Source organism: Papio anubis, chromosome 11 (genome assembly GCF_008728515.1).
Source record: "Papio anubis isolate 15944 chromosome 11, Panubis1.0, whole genome shotgun sequence".
NCBI lineage: Eukaryota > Metazoa > Chordata > Mammalia > Primates > Cercopithecidae > Papio > Papio anubis.
Window position 1 is genome coordinate 59,371,703 of NC_044986.1, and position 24,795 is coordinate 59,396,497.

The 24,795-nt window shown below is 35.9% G+C and overlaps 1 protein-coding gene across 15 annotated transcripts in view; it reads right to left on the minus strand.

The window, feature by feature from the left end:
- The window catches only part of JMJD1C (jumonji domain containing 1C), a 365,523-nt gene that overhangs the window by 27,643 nt on the left and 313,085 nt on the right, over positions 1–24,795 (minus strand). For 11 of the 15 annotated variants that reach the window (XR_004176957.1, XM_017963006.2, XM_017963005.3 and 8 more), the window contains 9 exons: positions 22,953–23,077; positions 21,276–21,419; positions 20,986–21,178; positions 19,201–20,879; positions 14,724–14,896; positions 12,260–14,463; positions 6,114–6,315; positions 4,130–4,344; positions 3,020–3,172 (listed from right to left, as the gene is read on the minus strand). Coding sequence is in view for 14 of the 15 variants with exons in the window: in XM_017963005.3 (XP_017818494.1) it covers positions 3,020–3,172; positions 4,130–4,344; positions 6,114–6,315; positions 12,260–14,463; positions 14,724–14,896; positions 19,201–20,879; positions 20,986–21,178; positions 21,276–21,419; positions 22,953–23,077 (5,088 nt within the window). In the remaining variant the exon portion in view is untranslated. Of the gene's footprint in view, positions 1–3,019; positions 3,173–4,129; positions 4,345–6,113; positions 6,316–12,259; positions 14,464–14,723; positions 14,897–19,200; positions 20,880–20,985; positions 21,179–21,271; positions 21,420–22,952; positions 23,078–24,795 lie in introns of all 15 variants that reach the window. The other 4 variants (XM_031652222.1, XM_021944022.2, XM_009214857.4 and 1 more) reach the window with 4 other exon arrangements.

The window sequence follows — 24,795 nt, forward strand, 5'->3', positions numbered from 1 at the left end:
AAAAGCATTTGATATCTTGATCTCAAGAACTTTCTCTATAAATTTAGTGACACAGCTACTTATGATGTAGCTATAAGAGCTTCAGTGTCACAAAGCTCAATAAACTCAGCATAAAAAAAATCGAGAACTAGGCCAGGCACAGTGGTTAACACCTGTAAACCCAGCATTCTGGGAGCCCAAGGCCGCGGATCATTTGAGGTCAGGACTTCAAGATCAGCCTAGCCAACGTGGTGAAACGCCATCTCAACTAAAAATAAAAAATCAGCCAGGTGTGGTGATGCATGCCTATAGTCTCAGCTACTTGGGAGGCTGAGGCAGGAGAATCACTTGAACCCGGGAGGTGGAGGTTGCAACAAGCCGAGATCACACCATTGCACTCCAGCCTGGGTGACAGAGCGAGACTCCATCTCAAAAAAAAAAAAAAAGAAAAAGAAAAAAAAATCTAGAACTATTGCGTCATAAAAATATACATTCAATAAAATTCAAACCCAATCTAAAACTAGTCACCTTTAAAAGCTGTGACTTTCCTCTGCAAAACCTACATAGTAACTTGCAAATGTTTTATATATTGCTTATATTTTAGACACTTATGTTGATTACCACTACATGAAGCTATATATTAAACCTACTCAATCTCAGTTTTATTATAATATTTAACAGTAAAATAGATATTTAGATAGTATGGACAATAACCCAAGGCATAAGTTACACTTAAAAGAATGATATGGTAACTAACAAGACTATACTTTCAAAATTAATACTACTATGAAAATCAGCAGGCTGGGTGTGGTGGCTCACGCCTGTAATCCCAGCACTTTGGGAGGCTGAGGTGGGTGGATCAGCTGAGGTCAGGAGTTTGAGACCAGCCTCGCCAACTTGGTAAAACCCCATCTCTACTAACAATACAAAATTAGGCATGGTGGCCCATGCCTGTAATTCCCAGCTACTCGGGAGGCTGAGGCAGGAGAATTACTTGAATCCAGGAGGCCAAGATTGCGCCACTGCACTCCAGCCTGGGCAACAAGAGTGAAACTCCATCTCAATGACAACATCCAAAAAAAAAAAAAAAAGAAGAAAAAGAAAATCAGCAGTAATACATCAATTTAGTTTTAATACTCTTTATCTTATTCAAAGAAAGAATTTATGGTAGCTTACATATATATACATACATACAACACAGCAAAACAGAGTAAATTAAAATTAACTTTTTTAATTTGGCAAAGGAAAACCAAAAGTAATATGAAACCAGGAAAAAGGAATTTGAAATGCACATCATGTCATCAAGTTTTATAAGAATTGAAAATGTCAAAATACATGTATTATGGTTTCACATTTTACTCATATTAACATATTTATTATATCCCAGAAACACTTAGCTGTAGATGTTCAGCTATGCTTTCACATTTGCTCAGGTTTCTTTGGTAAGAAAGGGTAAGCGACTTTGGTAATCCTATCAGTAGAAAATACTGATGGTTAAATCATGGTTCATCTACCTGATATACTACTCTGAAAAAAGAGCTGCCTGAAATGAAAATGACATTCATTACTTTGAGACAGACAATCTATACTAAATAATTCTAACGTTTCCACAGTTCTAATTCTCTTATTTCATCAGAACTCTACTCCCAACAAAAAATTCAATACCAGTTTTAGGTAGTCACTTCCAAAATTGCCTTGGATAATCTATCTAAAACACTTTTGATTCATTTAATTACTTCCTTTTTGAGACAGGGTATCACTGCGTCACCCAGGCTGGAGTGCAACGGGGCAATCACAATTCACTGCAGCCTCCATCTCCTGGGTTCAGGTGATCCTCCCACCTCAGCATCCCAGGTAATTGGGACTACAGACACACACCACCATGCACAGCTGAGTTTTTGTATTTTTTTGTAGAGACAGGGTTTTGCCATGTTGCCCAGGCTGGTCTTGAACACCTGGGTTCAAGCAATCTTTGGAAGCCGGCCTTGGCCTCCCAAAGTGCTGAGATTACAGGCACGAGCCACCATGCCCGGCCTACTTCCTTTTTTAAACTTTACATTATCTCTAGCTGTATTAATAAACAGAACACTGTTTTTGTGCCATTTGTTTACCTAGAAATTAGAAATAATTGAAAGGCTGTTTCCAAATTATAAAGATTTCTTTTTTATTCTCTAAGAACTGGAGTCAGCTTGGGCAACATGATGAAACCCTCTCTCTATGAAAAATACAACAAAATTAGTGAGGTATGGTAGTATGTGCCTGTAGTTCCAGCTGTTCAGGAGGCTGAGGTGGGAGGATCGCTTGAGCCCAGGAGTTTGAGGCTACAGTGAGCTGAGACTGCACCACAGTACTCCAGCCTGGGTGACAAAGTGAGACGCTGTCTCCAAACAAAACAGAAAAATGGGGATAAATGGGATGGGTGGCCGCATATTCCTCAACATTTGTATTTGTACTCTAAAGACCAATATTTAGGAAAATCAATTTACATTTACACTAGTAAGTATTCAACTGTGACTTATAAAGTATGACTGTGTAATTCACAGGTCCTAGAGGACTTCAGGCTTCTACCACATTGCAGTCTTTTAAAAAATTTTTCAATAGAGACAGGGTCTTGCTCTGTCCCCTAGAGTGGAGTGCAGTGGCACAATCAAAGCTCAGTGTAACCTTGAACCCTTGAGCTCAAGTGATCCTCCTGCCTAATCCCAAAGCACATAGGTATGAGTCACAGTGCCTGGCCCACACATTGGAATCTTAAAGCAACAAAGCCGAACCTAAATTTGGGCTACATTAAGGAACTATCTGACTGAAATGAGAAGATGGATACACTCATGAGGCTGATGGGTGTAGATGCAATTTAATTCTAGAAAATGCAGCCATTAATAAACTGGTTACTTCTCCTCTTAAAAACAAACTGAAAAAAAAAATTCCTTAATACATTAATAAGGAAGGTAGGAATAAAACAACACAGCTGATGTTCTAGAAGAGTGATCCTAGAGAAAATATTATAAAAACTTCAATTTATGTAAACTTATATACCCACCTCTAGAACTCTTCCTTTCCTTTGCCTTGTAACAATCTAAGCAGACCACAAATCCACATTTTTGGCAGACCCAGTGAATGTTAAACAATGTTGCTTCACATGCATCACACATCTCCCGGACTCCTCTCACTGCTCTTTTCCAGGCAATTTTGGCTGAAATACAGAAAAAACAAAAATTTTAAAGGCAAACATGCTCTTTTCCAAGGCAATTTTGGCTGAAATACAGAAGAAATAAAAATGTAAAGGCAAACCGAGAACTTTCAAGGCTATATTAACTGAAGACCAATAGACTTCTTGAAGTAATTAGTAATTCTCTTTAGAAGACTCACACATGATCATAAGTGAAAAATTAAAATGGCTTACATGTAAGCAGGGTTTCTCAACTCTGGTACTTTTGACATTTTAGGTTGAATAATTCTTTGTTGGGAGGGATTACTCTGTGCATTGCAGACTGTTCAGTGGCATCTGTAGCCTCTACCTATTAGATGTTGGCAACATATCCTTAACTCCCTCAGTTATGCAACCAAAGATGTCTCCAGTTATTGCTAAGTGTCCCCTGAGGGGCAAACCAGTGATTTCAAGGAAGGGAAGGAAAAGAAGCTAATATTTAGAGCGTCTACTATGTTACGAACTATTAAGTACTTAAGTAAACATAATTAACGTAACTTTCTCAACAAATTAACGACATAGTTATCTTTCCTATTTTCCAGACCTGCTTGATACCCAGACAGGTTATTTGCCAAAGGAAACAGTTAAACAGGGAGTAAAGGTGAGATTCCAATACAAATAATTGGGGTAGATTATGTCTTTATAAGCCAAATGTTGAAATTTCACAATTTGCATCCAAAGTGGGTTTAACACATTAATTTATGTTGTAATGGCAGAAACAGCAAAATGCTATTGTGATTTCATAAATGGTTAATTGACTCAATTCACCCTCTACAGGAAAATATCTGTAACCTTGAATACATATTGTAAAAAGGTATCATTAACATAATTAAAAAACAAGATTAGATAAGATTAGGGACTTCTTTCACAGATTAAACATAATTCAAAGAGAAATTCTTAAAACGAAATTTGTGCAGTTCATGTTATATTTAACTTCCTTACCATCCTTTTTCACCCAGGACAAAGCTGTTTTTTCAGATGTTACTAATTGACAGAACTTATCACCTATTATATCCAAGATATATTTAGAAGTCTCTATATCTAGTTCATCATCTTCGTAATTTTCATGTGTCCACAAACTCATAGCTTCATCATCATATTGGTCAGGAGAAGAGAAACCATCTATTCTAACTACTCCGTTTTTACTAAATGACAACCTGAAATATTAAAACATAAAAGCATTAGGTACCAACATATTAAAATGTAAGTCCAGTCTTTAAAGTTGTAAATTTATAATTATGCTTATATTGTATTATAAAATATGAATTACATTAAAAACAGGAAAACAGGTTAATTCTTCACACACTAATTATTGAATTAATTTAAATAACTCATAGGTGTTATGCAAATGGCAATAAGTAGTACTAATTTTAGGTTATTTCAAGAAATTAGATCACTTATATTTACTTAACTCCAACAAAATGAAAACTGTTTAAGTGTTTGATGAATGACAAGAGTAAAAATGTGGGTCCAATGTTGCCCAGAGCAATGCTATTATTTTATACATAATCTAAATCAGGAATCACTAAAGCTGAAATGCCCTAAATCAACTTAAGCCTTTCACGAGGAGGACTTTAAAAATGCCAAGTATACATATATTTTCATTAATTAAATTGAAACATTACTGAAGTGACTGAGAACAAGGATGAAATTCTTAATAGTTTTATAGCAACCCCATTGATGTGCTTACTTGCTCTTAGCTTCTGATATCCAAATAACTACTCTATTCAGAGAAGTTTATAGTAAATGGAAGCCAAAATTGCCATTCTCTTACTGGCTGGTGGTTATTCCTCAATTACCTTGTACTTAACTCTCTTTACTCTCAAATAGGTGATGTCTAAAATATAAGTCATACTGTGTTTTTCATATGAACAGCAACATTTCATTTATCCCTATTTTTCATATCTTCATTATCTTTCCAAAGTTTCCTTCTTTTTAAACCAAATTTCTCCTTTTTGTCATAACCCAGCATCTTATTTTGGTTTTATGGTATAATGTTTGCCTGAATATTTCTTTACTTCAGACTTTTCCTAGATTTTCTTATCACCTCAAACCTACTTTCCTTTTGATTCCTTTTTTCATCTCTTCTGCACTCCATGGGTATTACCTCTTATAATTATTCCCTGAAATTGTCTGTCCTTTGGAGATTGTTGGCTACAAAGTGAGGAAGAAAGAGAACCTGGTCCATTCTTATCAACACGTATTTTTGGAGGTCTATACTGGGCTACTAGCATAGTGTATTCAGCAGAGTAAAGTGTCTCAGTTTCTTACAGAGAAACTGAGTTTCTTACCTTTCTCAGGTAATTACAGCTAACAATAGAGCATTTCATATGTGCTTAAGGACTTGGCATACTTTATCTCATTTAACCTTCATTAAAGCTCTGTTAGGTAGGTACTAACATTTACATTTTGCAGATGAGACAGGCTTAGCTGTCCTACCATAGTTAATAAACTCACACAGGAACTAAGGGACAGAGATGGAATTCACAACTAGAAATGACTGATTCTGGAGTGTGACATGTTAATTAGTCTTTACTCTCTGGGTTATCCAGCTATTCTTTAGTTGAACTCTTACAAGTCTACCTTTAAGTTTTTAATTTTAAACTATTATTTGATAATATTTATATAAAATTAGTATATAGGTTAACAACTGTTCAGAAAAAAACCTTTTTCTCATTAAGAATAAATCTCTCAGAACAGAAAGGTCATACAGAACATAAGTAATAATTATGTATTTAGTCTAATAGTTAGAAATTGTTAAAAGTTAGCACAAAAAACATTTAATAACTCTTTTATAATGTTTCCAAAACATGGAGACTCAAAGACTTATTCCCCCATCCAAAAGGGACACTAAGAATAACAACTATATAATTTCCAATACCGAATCAATAAATTACTTTTTTCCCAATCTCATATTTCCACTTACCGTCTAAAGTAGTAAAATCTACAAAATACTGGTGAGTGAGCTGGTTCTTCTCCTTTTTTACTGCGAATAAGTCTACATTCTCGGCACTTTTGTAAATTAGGCCCTATCTCACAGCAGGAGTCATCCTGTAAAAAGGATTCCCCAGTTTGCTTCAGCTTCTTGACTTTACGCCAATCTTTCAATACTGAACGAGGAATGCCAGCTGTAAAATCAGTAGGAAAGTTTTAGCAAGGTTATGCTTTGTAGAAAGTTAAACTCCTTGAGATTAAATTCAAGTCATATATATATACACACACATGAAATTCAAGTCAGTATATTGTGATAATACAGTAAGACTTCAGTAAAGAAGCAAAGACATTAACAGCTCTAGGTACCAATTAATGACTAAAAAGTCTGCAGCAGCATTTCTGTTTACTTACTAACCAATTCTACTAACCAAATGAACCTCTCTTATGTCAGGGTACTGAAAATGGAGAACTAAGTTTTCCAGCTGACTAAACTCTTTAAATATTAAATATTCATGTATGTATAACAGCAAACGTAAGAATTTTCATATTCTGTGTATATCAATAACTGAAAATACAGTCCTTCTATACCAAAAGTTGGTTTATGTAGGAGAAAGCTCTTTCAAGATCCACAGCAAGAACGTAAAGATCAAAGGTTTATATATTTAGAAACTACAGGTTAGTCTCAACATATTTCTATTGAAATACACATCTGATTTTCCAAGGTAAGTGTGGCTCATTAAGACAAGTGGTAATTTTATAATACCTGTATTTGGGAGAAGACGTGCTGAGCTATTTCTCTTAACATCTTTCCTTTATTATAATACCCTGCATTTGATATCAACATACTGATGGTGGCAGTGTCTTTTAGAAAAATAAAAGCGTTCGAAGAAAGTAAAAGGAAAAAAAAATTAACTTGGCTATCTTTATTGATGAATTAAAAAAGCTATCAAAAAAGTAAAAAGGACAAAACTCTAATGCATTTTACAGTCTAATATATGAAAACAAAATCAACTTATTTACATACTCTACATCATTGCTCCATCACATTCACTGACTTCTGTTTAATAAGTATAAGAACACTGGCTCAAGTCATCTGTCATCTAGAGAGTAGGAAGAATTTCTGGACTGAGAGGAACTCCAAAAATTAAATGTCTATTAAAATTTTTAAAAACGTATTTATTTAAAAGCAAGTTGGCCAAGTGCAGTGGCTCCTGCCTGTAAGCCCAGCACTTTGGGAGGCTGAGGCGGGCGGATTACCTGAGGTCGGGAGTTTGAGACCTGCCTGACCAACATGGTGAAATCCCATCTCTATTAAAATACAAAAAATTAGCCAGGCATGGTGGCGTGTGCCTGTAGTCCCAGCTACTCGGGAGGCTGAGGCAGGAGAATCACTTGAACCTGGGAGGTAGAGGTTGCAGTGAGCTGACACTGCACCACTGCACTCCAGCCCGGCGACAGAGCAAGACTCTGTCCTTAAAAGAAAAAAAGAAAGAAAGAAAAAAAAAAGACAAGCTATGTTGGGGTCCAGGCACAGTGGCTCATGCCTGTGATCCCAGAACTTTGGGAGGCCGAGGTGGGTGGATCACTTGAGGCCAGGAGTTTGAGACCAGTCTGGCCAACAGGTGAAACCCTGTCTCTACTAAAAATACAAAAATTAGGCAGGCGTGGTGGCACGCACCTGTAATTCCAGCCACTGAGGAGGCTGAGGCACAAGAACTGCTTGAGCCCAGGGGGCAGAAGTTGCAGTAGGGTGAGATTGTGCCACTGGATTCCAGGCTGGAATATATATAAATAAAATAAAAGCAAGCTATGTTGGCATCAGCAATTAGTTGTTGGCTTTAACTTCTAATTGTATTCTTACTGCACCCATATTACTGTATCTATATGTCAGACATTAGATTTACACAGTTTGCTATTTCTGTCATGCAGAAAGAATAAACTATATTTCCTACCCTTGTGTTTTCTAATCATGCCCAATGTGTGGATCAGAGGTACAGCTATTCTCCTGAGACTATATACTTCTTGCAGAAACTTAGAAAGCACTGTGTTTAAATAAACCATATGGAGTGGCCCATTTGAAATCAGGTCCAATTATTAAGCACTTCTAGAATTGCTGCCTCGTTCTTTGTAATTACATGCTTTCCCCTCTGTGTCTCTAATTTAGGGTAAGGAGCCATTTGGCTTAATCCACTAGAGAAACACCCACGTGTATAACCACACACCACATCTCCCAGTTATGGTATAAACCCATTTCCAGAAGACTTATGGAAAAGGTTATTTCCTCCACTGTGCAAAAGACAGATTTTTCCTATGAACTGTGTAAAATATTCAGAGTTTTTACAAGTTGGAATGAATGACAGAATTGTTATACTGCTGATAAAAGCTTTTATTTGATACACTTGCTTCTAATCATCTATTTACTTTTCAATTTATTACACTAGAATAAACTAAATACAGTCTATTTCCATTTTTATTATATGCCTTTAATTCCAGATAATGGAACAGTTCAGAGTATGGATCACCATACCACTGTGAACAAGTTAGATAGTACTAAAGAATCAGACATTTCAAAGTGCAAATCTCAATTATGTGACACAAAACAGGCACTTGGAGCTTTTTTCAATAAAATAATAAATGAGTACAAAGACTTAAAAGGCCCAATTCATACGGAGAGCTTTTGATATTATAATTTTTGCTTCTAGACAAGGCCACACACGACTGCAACTAACTCCTTTTATGAATTTAACTGTCATAGTATTTGTACAATAAAGAAAACTTCATCCTTCAATTCCATATATATATACTTTACTGGCAATATATAAAATCTAAAAGTTTGAGATTAAGATACTTAGTCAACAAAAAAATACCTAACTCAATGGATACTTCTTCATTTATAGTAAGAACCTTAGTTCTCTAGTAGCAAATCCACAAATAGCTACTCTAACAGAAAACTGGGGAGGAAGAAAATAAGAGACAAATACTCGCCAAACATTAATCTCTAATGTGCCACCCCCTTAAAAAAATATTTTTTTGGAGATACAGAAATTAACTGTGATCATAAACCACTGGTTTTGTGTATTGTAGAATTTATGTATTTAAATATAGTGGCAGTTTCAGATCATAAAATTAAATGTAAAAATTAGATAAAATGTAAGATAGAAGTAAATGAAACATAAAAATCAGTGGCGAAAAAGTGGCTGACTTTTAATTAAGAGAAACAAAAAGGTAGCAGATAGGAAAACATTCCAAAACAGTAGATAAAACAGAATCTATTATATCTAGCTTTAATGTACTAAGAAACACACTATTATGTGTATGTGTATATAAAATATATAATTATACATGTATCATGACGTACATAATCACATTACACAGTTGAGGTGTAAGCCTAACTCATTCTTTTTGATTGACCATGACTGATGACAATTCTATTAAACATTAGAAAGAGAATGGACATTATTTAATCTATGAAGTAGATAATCCATTCATATTTAGAAGTTCCCTGACTTATGAAAACTACCAACTTAAAGAACTTTTCTGTGCTCAGGAGACTGAGGCAGGAGGACTGCCTGAGACCAGGAGTTGGAGGCTGCTGTGCACTATGGTTACACCTGTGAATAGCCACTGCACTCCAACCTGGGCAATATAGGGAGACTGTCTCTAAAAAATATTTAAGGAAAAAAAAACTTTTCTAGGTAGCCTAGAAGAAAAGCAAGTCAACTCTGTCCACAATTAACAGATGACATCTAATATTGACTTAATATTACTTTGGACTTGGTGAACAAATGGGTCATAAAACAGCCTCTCTAAAGCTACATGCTAGTTACCAAGCAGGCGAGATTTGACTAAACATTACAACCTGGGGAGAAAATAGGCACTCATTCTGGTCCTTTTCTTAGAACTTACTTGTGAATATGTATATTCGTCTCAAGATGAAAAGAGAATACGTATTTCACTAAGACTTAATTTTATAAATTTAACTTCACGAGAGTTTTCTAGGCATTAAAACCTGGAAGGTACCTATCTGGTTTTTTGGTTTTGCTTTTTAAGTTTTACTCAAGTATCTAAACACCCAACACCAAAGGAAATGTCATATAAAACAGAAAACAAACAATTAAATTGTTCACACTAAGCCTATTATGAATTCATGGGGGCAGTGAGGGAGAGTAAGGGGAACACATAAGAAAAAGCAACTCTGTATATAATCCAATATTCAAGTAAATGGCAGGTATCCTTCGATGTTAATCCCCCTCTCTGTCTTCTGACTATGCTTGCATTTCAGTCTGTCAGTCTCTGGCTCTAGTTGAGTTTGTCCTTTGTTCTTTCACTTTCTGACTGTCCTTTTCTATGACTCCATCCTCCTGTTTTCCTCTCCTTCACTTTGCCTCTGGTTTCCACACAGGCATGTGGGAAAACCTCATTCAGTTAAAAAGCACAAATGGGAGCCTTCAAGCATCCAAGTGCTTGTGAAAGTACTTCTTGAGTGTCCACACTGTCACAGATATTTCATATATTGTATGTGGATGAACACACGGACATAGTGAAACTAAGTGCTTTCTGCATTGTGCAACATACCTAAAAAGAAATAAGCAAACTGAGAAAAACTACTACTAGAGTAAAATGATATAGAAACACTTTATAGTGAATATTACTGTTAAGTATCCCTTAGTTTGTCCAGCTGTTGCCACAAAGGATATAAAATCAGTTTTGAAGCTATTAATTTGGCAATTCTTTAACATCGAAATGAATACACAAAACCACAAGCCTCCCCTTATATTAATTTTTACCCATTAAGGACTGTTTGAATGAGCAGCATTAAATAGATAATAATTTCCATAAGCTTCCCATTTTGTCACCAGATGATGTAAGAGTGAAATATAGTCCACATTCATATTACTCTGAAGTAAAATTGGCCCTCCATTAACTGTGGGTTCTAAACCCATGGGTTCAACCTACCATGGATCAAAAATACTCAAGAGAAAAAAATATTCTACAAAGTTCCAAAAAAGCAAAACTTTAACTTGCCATGTGCAGAGTACTATGTTCAATCCTGCATGAATGAAGTGATGTGTAAGGATTGTGTTAGGCATTATAAGGAATCTAGAGATGATTTAAAGTATATGGGAGGATGTGTGTAGGTTTCACGCAAATATAGTCATACACTATTAGGCAATTTCCTCATTGTGGGAACTTCATAGAATGTACTTACACAAACCCAGCTTACAAAGCTGTACAGTATTTACTGTACTTTATATTATAGATAATTGTAACACAAAGTATTTACGTATCTCAACAAAGACAAAGGTATAATAAAAACATAGTCTTACAATCTCATGAGACCACTGTCATATATACATTCCATCATTTTTTGTTTATTTTTTGAGACATGGTCTTGCTCTGTTGCCCAGGCTGGAGTGCAGTGGTGCAGTCATGGCTCACTGCAGCTTCAACCACCCCAGCTCAAGTGATCCTCCTGCCTCAGCTTCCCAAAGTGATGGGATTACAGGAGTGAGCCACTGTGCCCAGCTGTGCATTCTGTCACTGACTGAAAAGTTGTTATGCAGCACATGACTGTACTATGCTATTTTATATAAGGGATGTGCACATCTGTGAATTTTGGTATCCGTGGGGGGGGGGGGTCCTGAAACCAATCCCCCACAGGTATACCCAGGGACAAGTGTAACTGTCTTCTAGAAATGTGCCTCAAAATATGCATATGTGAGTAGAATTTCTTTCCTGACTACATCTTGGTAGAGGTAAATATCTTAGCTGATATTATGAATCCACTTTTGGTGTGACAGCCATAACTGCATTTTGACAATTCTTAAAAATGGCCAAAATACGAGTAACTACTAAATTCCACGCTGAGTTATGCAAATTACCTACAATGACTGTCAGGTAAAACATATATTTCTACAAGTCTTTTAAAAATGGAGGAATAAGTGTTCTCTCATTTCCTCTTAAAGGGGAAATGTTTGTGAAATGTAGAAACGAGATCAGTGAGCACACACATAAAGGTAAGGCATGCAAATGAAGACAAAGGATGCCTTTAAGCTCACTGATCTTTAAAACAGCACACTAATTCAGCTAAAACATTCAGCCCATTTTACCTGAGATAAAACAAAGTAACTGACTTACTATTACTGTTGCTTTGCAACTTCAGTTTACTTTTTTCTTTGGCACTCCTGCTGAGAACTCCATTGGGTTTCAAATCTTCTTCTATTTCACCTTTTCTCTTCTGCAAATCATTTTGCTTCTTTTTGTAAGTTGGCTTAGGTTGTCTTTTAGTCCTTTGCTCTGACTTGCTTTCACTTTCATCTGAGTCTCCACTTTCAGAGCCAGATTCATAAGTTCTTTTGGCTTTTCTCCTATTGACTTTATCATCTTTTACATATTTATCAACTATGATCTTACTATCTACACTATTTTGTATATCACTAGATGTAGAGGCTATTAAGTTGACAGAACATGGCTTAATAATTTCTGATACAGAATTCCCTGAATTTTCCATTTTATTAGTATTTTTATCTTCTTCTGAATGTCTGGTGAGCCACGCCTTTTTCAGTTTAGTATGGTAGTTTGGTTGACTTGTCTGGGAAGCTTGCCCATTTCCTACAGAGTTTGCTTTGTTAATTGTACTACAGATTACAGTGCTATCAAGAGGAAGGGAGGCTGAAAGTGTCTGACTTTTTATAGCATTAGGTTCAGTCTCACTGACATTACTACTTTTATACTGAGCTGCAGCCAATGCTGCCTTGTGCTTTTTTAAATGGATAAAATCAGTCGTGCCTGAGAACCCAGAACTGGGTTGAACAACACTTCCTGTCTTACTACTGGCTAACGTAACTGGTGCTGTGGTGCTGACCTTGCATTCTTGTTTTTGAGCCACTGGCTGACTGACACTTTTTGAAGATGTACATTCTGATGATGTAGAGGCCAAAATGGTATTTGATAAAGAAGAAATTGCTTCTGAACCACCCCAGCTGGAAACACTGGTAGTATCGGCAGCAGATGTGATTACATCCGTTTTGGTATTACACATTGTATTTACAGACATGACTGAACTGGGAACACTGCCCTGTGAGACAGCCTGAAAGTTTTTTTCAGATTTTGTGTGAACACTGTCTGAATTCACATTTGGCAAAATGATTCTTCCAGTTTCTCCGGCTTCTGCTAGTTTGAGGCAATCTGTTTTATGTGCCCCAGCTGAAGATCTTTCACTAACTCGATCTTTAGAAGCTAACTGCACTGCTGGCATACTATCAGTTTTTGTACTAGAAGACGGACGCACAATGACAGATGCCATAGCAGCCTGTAACTTTCCGCTGCTTTTCTCCACATGCCATTCGGTTTTCTCTTTGCTGAAGTTATTATTAGGTCTCCACATCTCTGTCAAACTCTGTTCTGAAGAACTCTTAAAATTTGCTTGAGAGTCTTTTGGCTCGGGTATTAGAGTTGGAGGCTTCTGTGACTCTTGAATTTTACCACCAGCATTTACTGGCATCACAGGAGTTAAAGTTGGAGGGGAAAGGCTACTATAGCTGCCTTCCTTTCTTTCCAGGCTGTGATGGATTGGTGGGTGAAATACTGGTGCTCTATGTAATGCAGGCATACTGCGGAGTGTATTTGTAGAAGAAATTGTCAAATGGGTAGGACTCCTACAGTCATTTCTGAAGGCTGTTACTGAGTGAGATGCAATCTGATGAGGAAGATGTTCTGGTATCTTGCCTACTAAACCTTCACTTTCTGGTTGGTGTTTAATCAAAGGTGGAGGCTTTGAAAGAGATGTTATAAATGAAGTCAGAGTTTGAGGATTAGCTGCTGCTGCTGCAAGGGCATTACTCTGTTTATCACCATAAATATTTGAAATTTCTTTGGATGGGTATGATCTTGGTGGTTCATTGACCACACTATTAGACAATGTAGTGAAATAGTTACTTTGGGGTAAACTCTGAGGCACTGAGTGCTTCATTTTATAAAGATCTGATACTGAGCGTTCTACATCCGTATCTTGTTTGATGACATGGCTTTTAGGACTGGACGATGATGATGCCACTCTGGAATAATTCTCTCTCTCACTCTCAAGTCCCTTGATTTTAGTTGTAAAGGGAGCAACATCAATACTTTCTTGAAGAATTCGACGGTGTTCCTCTTTGTATTTGTTTAATCTCTCTCCAGTCTCCTGGGGTGGTCTCTGTAATTGATTTAATACTGGATCCACAAAATGCCTATGTAAGTGACAATCTTTTCCAGTCTGTGATCTATTTAGATCCAGGTCATTTTTTGCTGATGTGGATGCAACAGACCGTAATGGTTCCATAAAAGCTTTCCTTTCTAATTCTCTGTAAAGAAAATACACAAATATTTCTGTAACCACTATTTCTTGCAAAATACAAAGATAGCTTCTATGCAATATCATTCTACTATGAAAGTAAAAGACATCTTTGCATGTACTCTATTATTATAACAAATTTGAAGAAATATCAAAACAGAACAAGCCTAATCTTAAGATATGTGTTAACTTAAAATTAACTGTTTAAAAGGCGAATTAAGAAAAATTATGAACAAGGTATTTATAATTTTTAAGCATTGGTGAACTTACTCCTTATGATGATCTACTAAAGTTTTTGTCAGTGGTGGACTGGAATGGGCTGTAATTTTAAGAGGCCGATGAGGCTCTGCACTGGAAGGTCTGACAGGAATGTGACTAAGTAATCCAATACCATCTGCTGAGGTCACAGGGGTGGGCTGATGTAGCCAAGGACTGGGAGAATTCTATTAAAAACAAAACAAAACAAAAAACCTAGATTTCAGTTACTAGAAAAAGCTAAACACCGTGTCACAGTAGGACTGGGTATGATCTTGGTGGTTTATGAGTTCATTCAAATAGCAGCTTATTTGGGAAACTTGTAACTTTTTCTAAATACATCTTATGAGAAATAGTCAAATAATAACATAATTATACAGATTTTTCCATATCATAATCAGTATTAAAGAATAACTTATTGTCATCTTACTAAAAATAGATCTTGAAATCAGTGCCTTTAATTTACTATAAATGCCATATACAGAACCTAGCTTATATGATTTCCTAAGATTTTAACAGCAAAAGAATATATATTGCTAACAGTAAAAACAGAATATTCCTAAAACACATTTCACCAGAAGTAGAAATTACAACCAAATTAATTTGTCAATTTTTGTCAACAGAAATAATTAACTTTTCCAATGTAACAATTTACTGACAACTGGCAGATAATTACATTTCAAAACCCAAATGCACTCCCCATTTCACTCTAAGCTATAAACAAGATTGGACCATTAACCTTGGAGGTATAGAGGTCTAATAAAGTTAATTTTTTACATCAATATACTGCCTGTCTCGTAACTGAATATAAGGTGACAGCAACCTCTACATCGAGACATGCAGCTATCTGATTACATGCTTAAGGATTTTTCTATATTCTGACTCACTGACATTCTTCCAGAACATGTTTTATGAATTTGTTAACAGGATGACAGTCAAATAGCAGGAAAATACAATCTCCTTTGTATTTTCTCTAATTTATTCCCTAACAAAGGGAATACATTTTACTTCTTAAAATAATGCAAAAGCAATATATCATGCCAAAAATATACTGCTATGAAATTAGATTAAAAACATACACTATAGCCATAAACCCCACATAAGAGAAAAATACATAAATATACACATAAGGATCAAATATGTGTCTCAAACGGCCTCAGTTCCACAAGATCCAGAAATCTTAAACAGCAATCAATTATGGCAATGACAACAAAGTTTTGATGTATAAAATGCCATTCAAAATTATTTCTTAATAATAGTGTCTTATGCCTGTATTGTTTCTTCACTTTTGGTTAACAGTAGAGGATAAGACATTTTTATTTTTTGCTCAAAATGCTATTCAAATTTACTCCTTTATGCTGTAATTTTATATAACAAATAAAAATCCGATACACTTGTTTTTAGTTTAACACATTTATGACCAGTTAGTAAAATATTTTATGTACTTATAAACACGGAGGCTAGACAGTCATGGTCTAAGTCCATATATATGTGACACATACTGAGTATTGCTCCTTTCCAAGCCATTTTTAAGTTACTTAAATCCGTTTTCCAGAGTTTGGATATTAAGGAAAAAGACACAAATCTTTAGCAAGCTCTTGGCTCCCCTGGGTTCCTCTAGCTAGCTTATCTTTGTGCAGCTGCAGCTACGTTAATGACATGAGAATGAAGGGTCAGAATAAAAATGTGAGTGCAACAATAAAAACAGAAACCTTGAATTAATAATGTGAGTGCAGTAGGGCACTTGGACCACCAGGCCTGCTTTCTATTCTGGTAAAGAGGATAATATGGGCACTTGGACCACCAGGCCTGCTTTCTATTCTGGTAAAGAGGATAATATAGTGAGTAGTGATTCTTCACTGAGTTTGACTATGTAACATACAGGTTCTAGTAGGATTCCCATCTACCACAAGATCAACAGCACCCTCCAAAATGGTAATGGGAAGCTTGTGATCAATGGCAGCATAATTCTGGAACTGAGATCTTGTCAACCTCAAATGTGGTGATGCTGGTGCAGAATAAACTGTGGGGATCACTGGTGAGACTTCATTAAATGCCAAAGGTCATATGAAAGTAGAGCCAAAAGGAGTCCATGTTTGCAACAGGAATAAACCACAGGAAACATCTTTCAAAACTGGTAGACCTTATGCAAGATGTAGCATCAACCATTTGGTGCCTCTTATCATCAAAGTTAATCCATCACATGGTTGGGCTTGATGGCTCATGCCTGTAATCCCAGCACTTTGAGAGGCCGAGGCAGGCGGATCACTTGAGGTCAGGAGTTTGAGAACAGCCTGGCCAGCATGGTGAAACCTCGTCTCTACTACAAATACAAAAAATTAGCCAGGTCTGGTGTTGCAAACCTGTAGTCCCAGCTACTTGGGAGGCTGAGGCAGGAGAATCACTTGAACCCAGGAGGCAGAGGCTGCAGTGAGCTGAGAATGCATCACTGTACTCCAGCCTCGCAACAGAGTGAGACTCCATCTAAAAAAAAAAAAAAAAAAGTGTATCCATCACAACTTGGGAATGATAAGAAGACTCGTGGCCACTGTCTACCCAAAACATAATCTCTCCTTTCACAAACTTTTGGCATGACGAACAGCATGCTTTTATCTATTGGCATCACTAATGTTATATGTAAAAAATATTATCCCTGAGTAAAAGAGAAAGTCACTAAAATTGCCTTCTAAATCACCACCCCCAACTGTGATCTCACTTTACTTTAGAAAGCTGTCAAAAAAGATGACATTAAGGTGTTAAAAACACCCATGTGAGGCAGAGGTTGCAGTGAGCCGAGATCGCGCCACTGTACTCTAGAGCTTGGATGACAGAGCAAGACCCCGTCTCAAAAAAAACCCCACAAAGAAACAAACAAAAAAAACACCCATGTTCACTGTAGCATTATTCACCATGGCCAAGAGGTGAAAGCAATGCAAGTGTCCACACACAGATGAATGGAGAAAGAAAATAGGGCACATACATACAGTGGAATATTATACAGCCTCAAACAAGAAGAAAATCCTGTCACATGTTGCAACATGGATGAACCTCAAGAATATTGTAGTAAACTAAATAAGCCAGTAACAAAAGGATAAATATTCTATAATTCTACTCACAGAAAGTATCTAAAGTCATGAAAACCACAGAAACAGAAGAAAGGCGGTTGCCAAGGGCTGGCGGGGAAGGGGAATTAGTGTTTAATGGTTATAGTTTCAGTTTTACAAGATGAAAAAGTTCTAGAGACCTGCTGCACAACAATGTGAACATACTTAACACTACTGAACTGTATACTTAAAAATGTTTAAGATGGCACATTTAATGTTATGTACGTGTGTGTTTTTTAACCACGAAAACAAACAAGGTGTTAAAAAAAAGATTCTGGGGGATACTTGATGAGCATCCTAGGATGTACAAAGGACAAGGCTGTCTCCTGGGAGTTTAAAAGTGATATCAATTTTTCCATTTTTTATACCGGGGCAAGTATTGCTCTCAACAACCATTTTTTAGTGTAAAAATGAATTTGCTATAGAAACCACATAGCTCATGAATGAACAAGAGCCTTATACCACCACCTTCAGCAATACTGTGTTAGGCAGACAAAATCTCAGCTGCAGCTTTACCCTCAAATACTGGGAATCTGCAACCTTGAACACCCTTAAGGGAACAAGGGGGTTAAATAGTCAAACATCGTACTATACCATTAATATACAAATACACATCTGGAGAATATAATAATTTGTTTTTAAGAATAATTTGATAATATTTATCAAAAGCCTTACAGTTTTATATAAATCTTAGAAATTTCATTTCTGGGAATTTGGCTGAGCAAAACAATTATGTATAATTTGTATTATATATTATAATTATCACATAATTATTGTATAATTATAATTATGCATAATTTGGTATAATTTTTATACCAAAAATCAGCTAGGCGCGGTGGCTCATGCCTGTAATCCTAGCACTCTGGGAGGCCGAGACAGGTGGATCACAAGGTCAGGAGTTCAAGACCAGTCTGCCCAACATGGTAACACCCCGTCTCTACTAAAAATACAAAAATTTGCCAGGCATGGTGGCAGCTACCTGTAATCCCAGCTACTCACTCAGGAGGCTGAGGCAGAAGAATAGCTTGAACCCAGGAGGCAGAGGTTGCAGTGACCCGAGATCATGTCACTGCATTCTAGCCCAAGTGACAGAGTGAGACTCCATCTCAAAAAAAAAAAAAGAAAAAAAGAAAATATACCCAAAATTTATATGTATAATAAATATTACAATCTATAAAGTTTTACTTCCTTAAACTAACTCTTTTTATAAACAGGCTTTTCTGAGGTTTCAGCTCCCACTCTTGAGGTTACTAAGTGTATGGAAAAACAACCGAAAAGTTCTAACGTATTTTATAATAGGAAATGACCTAAAAAATAGATGGAATATTGAAAAAGCACCTGTACATGTTCATTTATATTGATATGTGGCAAACTACAGTGTAACTTACCCTCCTTAATGAAGCTTCAGCATTAACTGCATTTTCTGGGTGAACCCACTTAGAAGAAGGCAAACCGAGTCCTGAGTATGCATGTGTTCCATTTGGATACTGCCAAATAATTGGATAAAGTCCAAGCTGATTATATGAAGCAGAAGGATGGGCTTGTCCAAGAAGATGAGGTGACTGGTGCTGTAACAACTGTTGTTGTTGCTGGTGTGCTAGTGCTAAGTGGCTCAAGCTGCTGGCATGAGCACTCTCTAGTCGTGGGTGGCCACCAAGTAAGGAGGCAGTAGGCACTCCAGGTAACACAGTGGGAAGTAAATGAGGGTGATGAACAGCATGGTGTGGACTACTAGTCAGAGGATGAGTGTTAATGGTAGGTAATGGAGTTTGACTAGATGATCCGGCTAGTAAATGGGGTGCAGGAGTTAAGGCAGGATGATGGGTACCTGGATTTAAACAGGTTCTATGAGATGAGGAGTGAAGAGGAAAAGGATGCTGGCTTAGGAAAGGTGAAATATGATTAGCTCCTGTTTCTGACCCAATAAGTGCAGGATCTCTGTAAACTGTAAAATGCTCATTTTTATCAATGATAAGAGGACTCTTTGTATTTTCTAATGTACTGCTTCGAGTAGGAATTGGATGAAAACTGCATCTTGACAGCTCATGTTCTATCTTATTTGCCAGTCTTCTTTCACCAGTAGCTTGGCTGTTCACATAAGTGGTCTTAGACTTTACAGAATCAGGAGAATGAGTTATTTTGGGTTTAACAACTTCAGGTGACGGACTGGATTTTATCTTGTGAGTATCTACTGAAGTATTAAGTTTAGATTTTATAGTCTCTGGAGGTGGACTTCGCTTATGCAGCTTATCTTCCATGACAGAAACTGCACTTAAAGGAGAAATGTAAGAGACATACTTCTCTTTTTCCATGTTCAAGTGATCATTTCCTGAAGAAGCATTTGTAACACTTGATTGGGTAAGATCCACTTTAACTACATCACTGACCCAGCTCTGGTCAGAATCTTGTTTTGCTGTTTCTAAGAATTTTGCATTTGCAATAGAGTGTTTTGAATCACTAACATTAGGATCCATTTTCTGAAGTGTCTGAAGGCCAAAGGTACTTGAGTTTTCCTGAGCCACCTTTTCTAAATTAGTGTCATTTGTAATATCAATAACACATTTTGGTGTGGGTGGTCTGGATACAAACTTCTCCTTTGGTAGTAATTCCATGGTATGTGTTTTTTCCATACTGCATTCCTGAGGAAGTAAATCATTAGAATTATGATCAGAAACTGTGGATTGTTCTGATGAATGGATAATCATTTCTTCTTGAAGCTGGGTGTCAACAGACTTCCGCTTCTCTGCTTCTTCATGTTTTTTATCTTCCTGTATTTGATCCCAGGGAGGCTGGCTATCTTTTAGGGTCTCTTCTCCTGCCTTCTCATTATTATGGGGTTTTCCTTCTTCTCCATTTATTTTTGAAGTATTTTTATTTTTCAATTCATTCTCTGACTTCTGTTCTGATGAATTATCTATTATTCTCTTATTTGAATTTTCTGAGTCGCTGCTCTCAGAAAAGTCTGAAACATTGTCAGTTCGAAGTCTTTTCATATTTAGTTTCTTTTCATCCTCCTCAGGTTTCCTTCTTTTATTCATCAAGTGTTTGTTTTTACCTTTAGGGTTTTCTGTAGGATTAAAAAAAGAACAATCTTATTTTTCACATTAAATAAGCATATTTTAAAATGTATTTTTGTTTTGTTTTCATTCCCTTAAAAAAAAAGTGGGTCCTACCGCCTCGTGATATATAATCATATTTTTCCTCCTTCATCTTCTCTTCATCTGGTATACTGCTATCTGAGCCCTTCCTCTTATTTGGACGGATACTTCTTTGTTGCTGTTGCTGGTGCGTATTCTGTTTTGGTACAGCAGCTTGGGAGTTCATTGCTGGTCTGGGACTATTTGCTTGAGCACGTGTATAATGGCTCTAAAAACAACCAATTAACAGTAATTGTTTACTGCCTGGTTTCTACTAGCCTAAGGAAAAATATTTTACAGAAATCCATCCCTAATAACATACATACGTGAACAGCGTTGACGTTTTGATTGGCACGAGACCTGCGTCGTGATGTAATGCCAATATTTTCACCTTTTAACAAAGAGTGAACAACATCATCTAGAAAGGTCATTTGAACCATAGAAGGATCGACATTCTGTGGTTCTAGTACCTAATCCATGATACAAAACAAAAACAAAAATTAAATAGAATGAGCTAATCAAATATTTGGTATAATTTCTTTACTCGGTAGAAATGTTTAGAAATCAGCTTGGGATCCCTAATTTATAAGATTCTGTTACAATAATTTACTTTATTCACTTAAGACAAAATTACCTTTTTAACATTCTGAAACTTACCATTTCAACTGCTAACCAATAATTAAAAAGCAAATATATTTACTGCAAGTACATCTTGAAAAACAAGGGTATTAATCAAGAATACAGATGCCAACAATGATACTCAAAACAAAAGCACAGATGCCAAGATATGAAATGTATTTTAAAAACAGAAAGCAATTTTCAAAAAGCAGTTCTAAAATAAAACTCAGAGGTAGACTCTAGGGAGAAGAAAAAGATAAAAATTGTGCAAATGAATAATTTTTAAAATGCGGTTAAAACTATTTTAACAATTCAAGGCAGTTTTCTACTTTAAGAGGTAAAAGTTTGTCACTGTTTTAGGGAAAAAAATCAAACGCAATGAAAGAATAACATTTATTTAACATTTTATCTACATTTTAACCAAAGTATTCACTTTGAATTGTGTATAAAAGAGCTCTATCAGATAATCTCCACAATCCAATCAGGCAGGAAGGTATAAATATTTTTTTCTACATAAACAACAGCTTTAAAAATGAATACTTTTTGTATTAAAAAAAAAAACCTGAAATCTCAAGACTTTCAGACTGGTACTTAAGACTCCATAGGATTCGGGCTCGGTGGCTCACGCCTGTAATCCCAGCACTTTGGGAGGCCGAGGTGGGCAGATCATGAGGTCAGGAGATCCAGACCATCCTGGTTAATATGGTGAAATCTCGTCTCTACTAAAAATACAAAAAAATTAGCCGGGTGTGGTGGTGGGTGTCTGTAGTCCCAGCTACTCAGGAGGCTGAGGCAGGAGAATGGCATGAACCCAGGAGGCGGAGCTTACAGTGAGCTGAGATCATGCCACTGCATTATAGCCTGGGTGACAGAGCGAGACTCCATCTCAAAAACAAAACAAAACAAAACAAAGAAACTCCATAGGAAACCTATAATCCTTAAGATTCACCATAAAACTTAATTGAGCATACCAACACTGACATCTGATGTGAGAAGAACTGTAGCGTTTGTGTTTAAGTTTTCACTGATGAAAAGAAATGATTTGGGAAACATTTTTATTACTGGAGGGACAGAAAAACTGCAACTCTGAGAAAGAAAATTTTAGCTGATCTAAGGATTTTGAAAAGACTAATCAATTAAAAGAGTTTAATGCCTCTATTTTAGGAACTGATTTTATCAGTGTTGAAATAAATTGAGCATCACTGTCTCCCTATGACCTGAAATGACCTCTATGAAATATCAGATACACTTAAACTTACTAGAATTACAGGACCAAAAACCATAGAGAAAAAAATTATTTAGTATCAAATTGTTGATGTATTTTGGGGGGCACAGACGATCTGAACTTTTAAAATCTCTACAAAAATATCAGTCGAACTATTTACCTGATCATTCATAACGATCATGGTGCGGGTGAAGAGATCATGATGAGTAATTATGCCAGTAAACCACTGGGTGGCAGAGTCTTGTCTATATACTCTCACTCTGTATCCATTTAAGGAATAAGGACCTTAAAAAAAAACACAAGAAATAGAAATATCTTAAATGGAGACATTTTCATTTAATAACTGCCTTTTAGAAGAAACATGAGCTAGTGTATAACAGTAATATATCCAACTATCAGTTTTCAAAAAAATGTTTTAGAAGTAAATAAATATCCTTTCAAATGAATCATTCTGAAGTTACTATATACACTGCACTAGACCTACATACTTCCTGATTCAACAGAAATAAAATAAGAGAGAAGGAAGGTTTCTAGGATCACAAGTTAGTAAGAGAACAGTTCAAAATGCAAAGTTACAATAGTGTAGAATGTAGTAAGGTCACAAAGCTACTTAGTAAGATTGCGGAAGTTGACTTCCATGGTTGAAATAGGAAGGTTAACTTGCAACTTGATGTTTGTTTGAGTCTTCCAGTTGCCAAAACTTTACCATAAACAACTACAAATTTTGATTTGCTATAACAGCCAGGAAAAGCTGCTAAATGTCTTAAAAAAGAGATTGGCTAAGTGAATTTATACATACAGCACTAAAAATTTTTAACAAAATATGGTACACTTTGGTGTTAAACTCACTTTTTCAAAGGATATTCTTGTATAGATATCCATTAGAAAATTTAAAAATTAAATATTAAAGATATTTATCTACAGATATTCAGATATGTCTAATAAAACAAGTCACTCTACAGAAGAGGATACTGAGATGAAAATGATCTTTAATTCACAGGTATTAAAATGGTATCAAATACTTTAACAAAGAACTGAAAGGGAAAAAACTGCTGTACCTTAATAATTTACAAAGTGCTTTCAAAATTTTCAAGTGCTTATTTAATTCTCTCTCTTAAGTATTGTTAGCCCTTTTACAAAAATCAAGAAAATGAGAGGTTGACAGATTAGGTAAAATTTTAAGTCAAAGATCTGGGACTGAATTTATTTTTCTGATGTTCTTTCTTCTACAGTTACAACAGATTCAACAATTAATCCTTTGCCAGCTTTAAAAATATATATATAAATCAATGAACTGTAGAAAGTATTCCATATGACCTGTAAATTTAATACATTCATCTAGAGAAAAGTAAAGATGTTGACTGGCTATAATTTAAGGGAGGTGATGCGTAAACAGTTTAGTAGCCATATCAATTATATAAACTTCAGTCTTTTCTAACTATTGAAGAATAAGACTTTGTATTACTTTTTCTAAATAATATAGGACATGCTTATAGAGTAACTTCAAATATGATCAGTTTTCAATTCCCATTAACAAACAGTTTACACACTGGTTTGTTCCCACTACTTAACATAGGTTAGAGTCAGCCTCACACAATTCTGCATAGAATGAATAGGGACTATACTGCCCCTTAATCTTTTCTCCTCTAAGGATACAATGCAGAAACAAAATATTATTTTTATACTATTTGCCTGGTTTCTTCAACAAATTAATTGCAAGGAAAGGTAACAAAAAGAGCAACAAAGGGGATGTACCAAACAATCACCATGTGTGGACCTTTTCGGAATCCCTTGATTTTAAAAAAACAAATCAAACCTGTTAAAATATTTGACATTTGTAAGACAAATGAAAACTTACAATACCTACTATTTAAAATTTAAAAACTATTACTTTTTTCAGAATAATGTTTCAGCATGTTTTGTTTTAAAAAATGGATAGAGCCGGGCGCGGTGGCTCAAGCCTTGTAATCCCAGCACTTTGGGAGGCCGAGATGGGCGGATCA